We start from the raw sequence: 8,828 nt of genomic DNA, 5'->3' as shown, positions 1-8,828 counted from the left end.
GGGGGTTGGACTAGATGACCTCCTGAGGTCCCTTCCAACCCTGATATTCTATGATTCTATGCTACAACCTGAGGAGCAAGAGTGAATATGTTCCTGCCCTGGTTTCTCCAAATGAGGAAAGAAAAGGGGTGGGAGAGAGATGCAGAGAAAATGTCTCCTCTGTTTAAATTTTCAGTTTCACCAATTCACACTCCCCTACCCAATAATGTATGGAGCAAAGATGGTAATTTGGAATGCCCTCTGGAAGTGGACATGGTGCATTTCTGCAAAACAAGGGGGGATAGGTTAGCAGAGGCTGAATAGAGGCATATATGTTGCATGGGATCCTGCTCCATGAGGGCTCACTGGGCTACTGTGCACGGAGAGGGCTTGGAGACAGGGCAGAGGTTGGTCAAGGAACTTTTTAATGCATGGCTCCTCTGGTCCTTTTCCCTCCCTCCTGAGGTGGATGGATGGGTGCTAGGAAAAGATTCCTTTTTATTTTAAACCTCCCCACATAGTTCCCTTTCATTCAGTTGAGTTATTCAGGGAGAAGATTTTAGCCTGAGGGTGGGATTGTAGCCACCAATTCATTCCACAAGCACTGTTCACTGTGACCAGAGCTATAGTTATATTAGTGACTTAAAGGTGAAAAAGAATTTTTTCAAAGCACCTAGGTGTCATTGGAGGTCAGTGGGATTCAGCTGACTTTGAAAATGTTATCCAATCCCACTTATCAATTCCCTGAGAGTCTAGTACAACTGGGTACCTAGGGCTGCAAGCCTTGAGTTCAATGGGATTATTTGCATAAGTACTACTCAACATCAGTAAGAGTTGCTAGCTCATGCTGTTTAACAGATTGTAACAAATAAATATTTGTCCCCTTGAAAGAATGAATGTAACATTCTCGTTCTTTTAGATCACATTTTTAATGTTTAAAAACTATATTGGTAACAGATTATAGAACTTATTATTTTTTATTTATTTACACACAAACTGGGAAACAATCTATTTGCTTATGTTTAATATGAACAGCACAAAGTATAGTGACGTTAGCAGGAGCAAAGTATCACCCATGAGTCATGACTCATTTGAACACTCCCTTGGAAATTACCTGGTATCAAGTGTACATCACACTGTAGTGTTTGTACTGCAGCTGGGTGAACCTTAACTTACATAGGGACTCTAGGAAATGGATTTAGTATAAACAATCTGAAGTTCAAGCCTTATGAAAAAATACCTTTTACAGTCTGTGTCTTGGCTGAAACACTGTAAACATGCAGCAGTTTGAAAAGCTCTGTAAAAGTGACTAATACATTTTCATTCAAATTTGTGCTCATGTTTAAAACAAATATTACTTCAAGACCTGTCCTTATCCTAGGCTACAAAGCAAGCTTGGAAAATAAATATTTATTTTTAGACCCGTTTCTCAACTTCTATTTTTCATAAATACTGAATACTATATTGTACAGAGTTAACATGGCATGGAATATACTTGATCACTTTGTCTCTAGCACCTGTTTCTAAAGCATGATTATTTCAGTGAGTGAAATTCACCTGGTGTAGCAACCTTCACAAGGCCTGTTCAAGATATTAGTTCCACTTGATCCCTATCAAGAACCTAGGAGGTGACTAGGCATTGTGTAGGCCCTTTGCACAGGGACTAATTTCACCCATCGTGAGCATTGTTTGAATAATTTGCTATTGAGAAAATACGAATACAGGCATTAGAACTGAATTCTAGCAAATTCATTGGACTATATTGGAAAAAATGCAGCCATTTTCTTGCTACATTCATCAATATAATTATAGTTTTAGGTTTAAAGTTTACTGAGGCAACAATGATAAAGGGTAGAGGGGAGGGGATGTACATTTTACTACGTGAGAAGCTAAAGTATTCATGTTTCTGTTCAAATTCGGACACAAACACCTATTTTTGTTAATACGCAGTGACTAACACATCTATTTCATAGGGGATAAACAATAGCAAAAATATACAGCATCCTATTTATTTACAATATAGATACATAAAAATGAAACATTTCATACAATACCACACAACTGCATAGATTCTTCTTTAGAAACAAACATATGCACAGTATGTGAATGTTCAGACCATTTCCCCCCTGTATTTATTAATTTGCTACCATTTTCACAGTTTGTAACAGAAAGCCTTTTTTTTTTATACAAATAAAACATTCTTTGTATATGTTATAGGAAAAAGGTTTTCCTGATGCAAAGTGCTCTTGGGAACTTTCGTGTGAGCTTCTTGGTAGCAGGAAATAAGAGCCATTTATTGGTATTGTTGATGGAATAGAATACATACTGTGTGGGTTGGTCCTAAGGATACCAGTGCTAGGATTGTGGAACTGGATTGGGGTCATTCAAAATCAGAAGGCTTTTTGCCAAGATGCTCTTTAGTCTTAATATAAGATTAAAGCAATTAGTTTTTGCTGATTTAGGATGGGCTATAGATACCGTTATATATAATTAATTATTCGTACAGCACCATAAATACGTATGGTGTTTTGTGTCGTGAGGCAGACGTACAGACGAATCCCATGCTGTCCCCAAACATGTTTTCAAAGTTTCATTTAGATGTGTGCCTGGTCAAAACCGAACACACACACATCCTTATTAAGCTCACAAAATCAACCTTCTGGAGTGGATGGATATCCTGAAGGGTAGGAATTACCCTTCTGCAAGGGGCCAATACAAGGGCTGTGCACCACTAAGATCCCACTTACATCCTCAAATTAGGGCTTATGTGGCACACAGGTCTTGTGCAGGCCCATCTGTACACTTCATCCCAAAACAATGTTACTTCCAAGATTCTAGGTCCAAAATTATAGTAATTTATTTATTTAGGTTTATAAACAGGCAGGAGGAGAGAGAACTTCTTCATTTCTCTCGACAGATCACTGTAAATGAAATGCTAGTCAAGATCAAAAGCCAAAAGTAAAGAATTTTATAGGCCAGATCTGTAGCTGGTGTCAGTCAACATAACACTAGCTCATGATCTATTCCTAAAACCTTATTAGGAACTCCTGCTTGGAACTACTCCCCCCCACCTCCTTCTCCCACCACTTTCCAATAACTATAACAGAATAGTTTAACTAGGTTCACGACCAGTCTATGAATTTGCAGTGTCCACAATAGTGACAAGCTCTCTAGAACAGGAAAGCATGCTGCCACCTACTAAGTAGATACAGTACTCTGGATCCTACTTATTTAACAGAGGAACTCCTATAGCATTTTACAGTGCTCTTAAAAGCCTAGCTAAAATGTGGGACTCATACTTTTGTTAGCTACAAGTTCACTATTCCAAACAAACTGAATAAAAGCAGCACATTTTACAGATAACCTCATACAGTGATTCTGACAGTTACAGCAGGGTCTATTGCATTCTGTTAAGAATGTATAAACCTGATGAGAAAATAAAAAAGCATATTATTTCACAGTCTGTACTACAGACATCAACATACATATTATTCCTTTGCATAAATAGCTATATATATATATATATGATGCCAGTAAATCAGTCTGAGTGAAATCCTCCCCCCCACCCTGTGTACAGGGCCAGCACACAGCCTGTTTAAGGACTGAACTCATCTTGCACCCTTTCAGGACAGAAATGATGATGGTCCTATGCCTAAGGGAAATTGCACTCAGTGCATAAATCCTGCTAATTCATTTTATTTTATCCAATAAGACTGCAGTATGCAAGTTGAAGAAGGGGACAAAGCAGGTGAGGAAGAAGTAAAGAGGGAGAGTGCCCAACTCCCATTGAATATCAATGGGAGTTGGGCACCTAATTCATTTGTGACTTTGAAAGTCCCCCTCAATATCTCCTCTGTCACAGTCCCATCAACTCAGTAATCTATGCTGTCAGAAGTAGAAGAGAGAACGAAAAGGGAATGAGAAGGAGGACAACCTCAGAGTACTTGTAGGATAACACAGTCACCTATGAAATTTTCACAGGTTAAAGTTAGTCTTTTAGGGTGTCTACACTACAAACCAAAGTCGACCTATATTAGGTCAATTTACAGCCACCATAGTAATTTAATGTGGTAGTGCAGATCCACACTACCCTCTTTGGGTTGGTGGTGCACATCCTCATGAGGAGCACTTCTGCTGACCTAAGAGGGGCAGTGTGGGGAGCTGAGAGCCTGCTCTCTGAGCTCCTCTGGCAGCTCCCTGCCTGGAGCCCAGCTGCCCCACAGGCTCCCAGCAGGCTGTCCCCCTCTTTGCTCCCCAGTCCTCACTGGGAGCGGGACAAAGCTTTTTGCCCCCACGTTCTCCACAGGGAGCCAGGGGAAGCCACCCGGGGCTTCTCACCCCTCCTCCTGCTGGCAGCTGGCGCAGGGCTGCTTGGGCTTCTCACCCTGACTCTCAGCAGGGCTCCTATTGTGAAATTGACAAGAAAGCTAATGTAAGAGATGCAGTGTCTACACAAACACTGCATTGCACTAACTACACCGACATAAGCCTTATGCCTCTCGTGGAGGTGGAGTTATTATGTCAGCGTAGTACGGCACTTATATCGGCGGGTCAAAGCTGTAGCGTGTACACTGACATAATTAGGTCGACATAAGCTGCCTTATGTTGACCTAACTGTGTAGTGTAGACTAGCCCATAGGGCTAGAACCTTACAGGTCCTGAGCACCTCCTGCCAAGTTGCTAAGTGACCTCAACTCCCAGTGACTTCAAGCAATGTAAGGCCAAGGCAATAGGAGTGAAGGCAATTCAACAGCTCACAGGAAGTTCAATATCTTGAACTATCAGGTCTGTAAAAAGAAAAAGCTATAGTGACACATAATATCCATACATACAATTGCTAATCCTAGTCTTTTTCCTTAGTTATAGAGTGTGTGTGTGTAAAATGAATCTGCCACTGAAAATGAGAGTCCTCACAAATTGGCAGGTACACTTGAACTTATGAAGGGCATCGTTCAACCCCTGAATGTGCACCTGGACTCCTGTTAGCCATTAGTTCCATTGCTAGTGTAACCCTTCTGCCAGGTGGAGCCAGCAGCAGCAAGGGCCAGGTTCAGTATCTAGTGGTTCCTTTGCAACAATACAACACAAAACTGGCTCGAGCCCCCACCCAGTGACCTAGGACAATTACACACAACCCCCCTGGGTGCCTCTAAGAGGCAATACTTCCCCTCTCGCAAGCACAAAGTCTGAGTGCAGTAAAAACTTTTTAATAAAAGGAGGGAACTCAGAATTAATTTGGGAAAACACTGCAACTAGAGTTCATAAACACAAACCATGAGCAAAAGACCCACGCCTAAGTAAGTTGGGCAGTGTCCTTTTCACCTCAGGTTCTTAATCCAGAAACCCAAGTCCCTTTAACGTGCCCGTCCCTTCTCTGTACCCCACTCACAGTTGCTGTTCTTGGCCAGTGCAGCCCCAGAGTTCAGCGGTTCATTCGCAGAGTTCAGCTCCCATGCTGTGTGGAAGTGGGGGGTGTGGTGTAAGGAGGAACCTTACACACTTTGCTGCTCAGACACTTGCTTGTTACCCCAACAGTCAATTGCCGCGCCTCTCTGTGGGGCTCTGCTCTAGCCCTCTCCATCAGCCACCCTGATGGCCACTCGCCAAGATGTCTCTCAGTGACTTCAACTGTTAGTTGGGGAGCCACACTGCTGGTGCACACTGGGCAGTGTCTTACAACAGAGACGCTGTCCTAAAGTAGATCTAATACTTAGACCTAGGTATCAGTGATTTCAGCTCTGCAGCATGTAACAAGACTCTCAATTGAATCTAAATTAGCTCTTTTATTATACCATGGAGAGAGGGAGGGAGGGAGGGTCAAACAGTGTCTAAGACCCTTAAACAGGACCCATCCTCTCTCAAGTCATTGGGCTTTGGAACCAATGTCCCCTGCCTAGCAAGTGCTGTTCAGTTGAGGGTGAGTCCCTCCATCGGGGAATGCCAGGTGCAGTTCTGCTGCCCTCTGTTCACACAACAAGGATAACAACCCTTTATTACTCTTGCCCCAAAACAAGGAGACTGGGGATCCAACACCAACCACAAGTGATCATTTGGGCAAGCAATCCCATCATGCTGAGCACCTAGACAGGGTGGGTGTGTCCATGCAAACAAGATCAGCTTCTGATGTCTTTTTCCACAGCTCACCACTAGATGTCAGGGGAGAGCTCATTCAGACTCTGCTTACACTAGGACAGGGATCAGCAACCTTTGGCAGGCAGCCCACCAGGAGACTGTGGGAAGTGGCAGCCGGCACATCCCTCGGCCCACGCTGCTTCCCGCCGCCCCCATTAGCCTGGAGCGACAAACCACGGCCAGTGGGAGCTGCAATTGGCCGAACCTGTGGATGCGGCAGGTAAACAAACCAGCCCGGCCTGCCAAGGGGATTACCCTGGCGGGCCGTGTGCCAAAGGTTCCGATCCCTAGCACGCATTTTGACAGCAGAATTCAGACTCTCTCTAATTCACACATCAAGAACAATACAACATGAACAAATGTGTCCCCCTGGCAGTACATTAGTACTAAAAATGATTCAGTATTTGATGATAAAGATCACCTGCTTAGTACTTGAATCTCTAACCTGAGCCATTCTCCAAATTGACAATATGCCACAATATAAATGCAAAGTTAGAGTGCCTCTGCAAATAATTTACAGCTATTTTTGTTTGATCCTGAAGAAACAGAAATAGGCTTTTTAAATATAAAAAAGTGTTCTATTTAAAGAGGTGTTAAAAATAAAAATCTGGCTTGATTCCAATTAAGAATCCAGTTTTGCATAAGGGCCTGATCCTGTTCCCACTGGAGTCAAAACTCATACTGACTTCAATCGGAGGAGGGCTGACCCTAAAAGAGTAAGTTAACTTCTTTACAAGGTCAGCCTTAGGTATATGCAAAACTATCCTAGGATGGAAAAGGCATTAAGTATGACTAAAGGTGGTGGTTTTCGATATAACTGGAATTTTTCATTTTTTCTTGAAAAGCGTAGATGTATTTAGTAAATATTGGTTTATATGGAAGAAAATGCATATTTCTGAACCTTTCCTTTCACACCGAAATCAGCTCTGCCTTCTCCTGGTTGGTTTCAAATGTTCAGTGCTCTATACGGAGTCTATTACTGGTCAGTTTCAAAAGCGTTAGTGCTATTTAATATTCCTCTTGGTCTAAGGTCACTCATGGTTGAGTATGTCTCTCTGCATGGTGGTTTGATGTGCTATCAGCTCAACCATTGGGGCTGGCTGCTCCCATAACCTTTTTTTTTTTTTAAAACGAAGAGCAGCACAAAGTGTAGGACATACTCTTATCTAATACCAACTGATGCTTTCATGGTGCCCTTCATGTAAACACTCCAGAATGCTACACTTACTAAATGAGGGGAAAGGGTTTACAAAATAGTAATGAAAAGCCAGATCAAATGTATGCAATTTAAGAGTAGAGTTTTGGTTTAAAAAAAAAGAGATGGTGAGAAGAGAACATCATTTGTGGAAACTATTCTAGAATCTGGATTTGTAAAACAAAAACAAATACAGTGCTTGCTCCAAAGGACTAAATATTAGGGTTCGGAAGTTTTAAGACCAGTACTAGAACAATCTAATTCATGACCAGAAGAGTAAAAATTAATTATGATTGCAACCAAGTGGCAAAGCCATGTAAACCCTTGCAGACAGTCAACACAACCTTAACATTGATTTGATAACTCAATGGAATTGGAGAAACTGATACTGCTGTTGGGGAAAATGGGCATTTTCTGCAAGAAAATACCATCTATATCAGTATTTAATTATTTGGATTTGATTTGAGTAAACTCATAACAGGATAGATAGATGGGATGGGATAGATAACAAAACAGAATGGTTGTGATTCTGATGAGTAGCAAACAGGGATGTATCCTTTTCAGCATGATGTTGACTTCAGTTGCCTTCAGCATTGTCTCCTGAGTGCACCCAGTCATAGATGACCAAAGGAATGCTCACGAGGGAAAACAATATTCCCAATGCCATGAAAAGAGAAGCCTGAAAGAAAAAAGGAAAGGAGTCTTTCAACTAAGGTAACTTTTTTCCTTACAGAGACTTACAAATTGATACTGGGTTTCAAAATTACAAATGAAAACAAAGCTCTGAATTCCTTGTTAAGCACGGAGAATGAAATTTTCCTCTATCCTCCGTTCACAACCTCTGCCTTAAGTGCTCATTTCAGTGACTATCTGAAGAGGACTGAATGGGTTCTCCTTTGGTACCTATCACCTCTGCTCTTTAACTAGCTAAAGGGCTCATGGCAGAATGAAATAAAGCACATGCACTGAGTCATCCCATGAGGGTTTACTTGCACAGTATTTCAGCCATTGTCATCTTATGGAGCTAATGAATTAACCCACATACGTTACGTAAGATTTTTGCATGCCAGTGCAGAGAAATAACTATGGAATCACGAGCCTGGCCCAAATGAAGTTCTTGATTATGGAGGAATTAAATAAAATTAATCCAAATCACTACTGTAATATGAACAAAACCAAAGGCATGATAACAGAAGGGCTGGTTTGGTAGTGCACTGAGTGCACTCAGCAAACCACAGGGACTATTCAGAATCTTACATGACTCTATTCACAGCTGGGAAATTAACAGGATCCTTGACCTTTACCAAAGAAGTTTTTTATTCTAATCTCAGTATGGGAAGGATTGTGACATCTTCTGAACTGCAAACCTCCCTTGACATTCAGTAAAAACTTGTAAAGCCCTGCTGAGATCAAGTTGTCATAGTCCTGTATGCTTACGAACGGTGAAGAGCTGGCTCCTTTTGCAGGGGGCACCCAAAATTTGACTGTGATCCCTTAAAACAAATGTAAAGCGCTGCAAACA

General features: G+C 41.7%; 1 protein-coding gene across 1 annotated transcript in view; it reads right to left on the bottom strand.

The window, feature by feature from the left end:
• Positions 1 to 889: 889 nt before the first annotated feature.
• The window catches only part of SLC38A1 (solute carrier family 38 member 1), a 68,477-nt gene continuing 60,538 nt past the window's right edge, over positions 890 to 8,828 (bottom strand). The window contains exon 16 of the mRNA XM_073327992.1: positions 890 to 7,985. Within this exon, the coding sequence (XP_073184093.1) occupies positions 7,884 to 7,985 (102 nt within the window). The 3' untranslated portion in view covers positions 890 to 7,883. The remainder of the gene's footprint in view (positions 7,986 to 8,828) is intronic.

This window comes from Lepidochelys kempii, chromosome 1 (assembly GCF_965140265.1).
Source record: "Lepidochelys kempii isolate rLepKem1 chromosome 1, rLepKem1.hap2, whole genome shotgun sequence".
NCBI classification, from domain to species: Eukaryota; Metazoa; Chordata; order Testudines; family Cheloniidae; genus Lepidochelys; species Lepidochelys kempii.
Note: the sequence above shows the minus strand (reverse complement) of the source record. Positions and strands in the feature narration are given on the sequence as shown.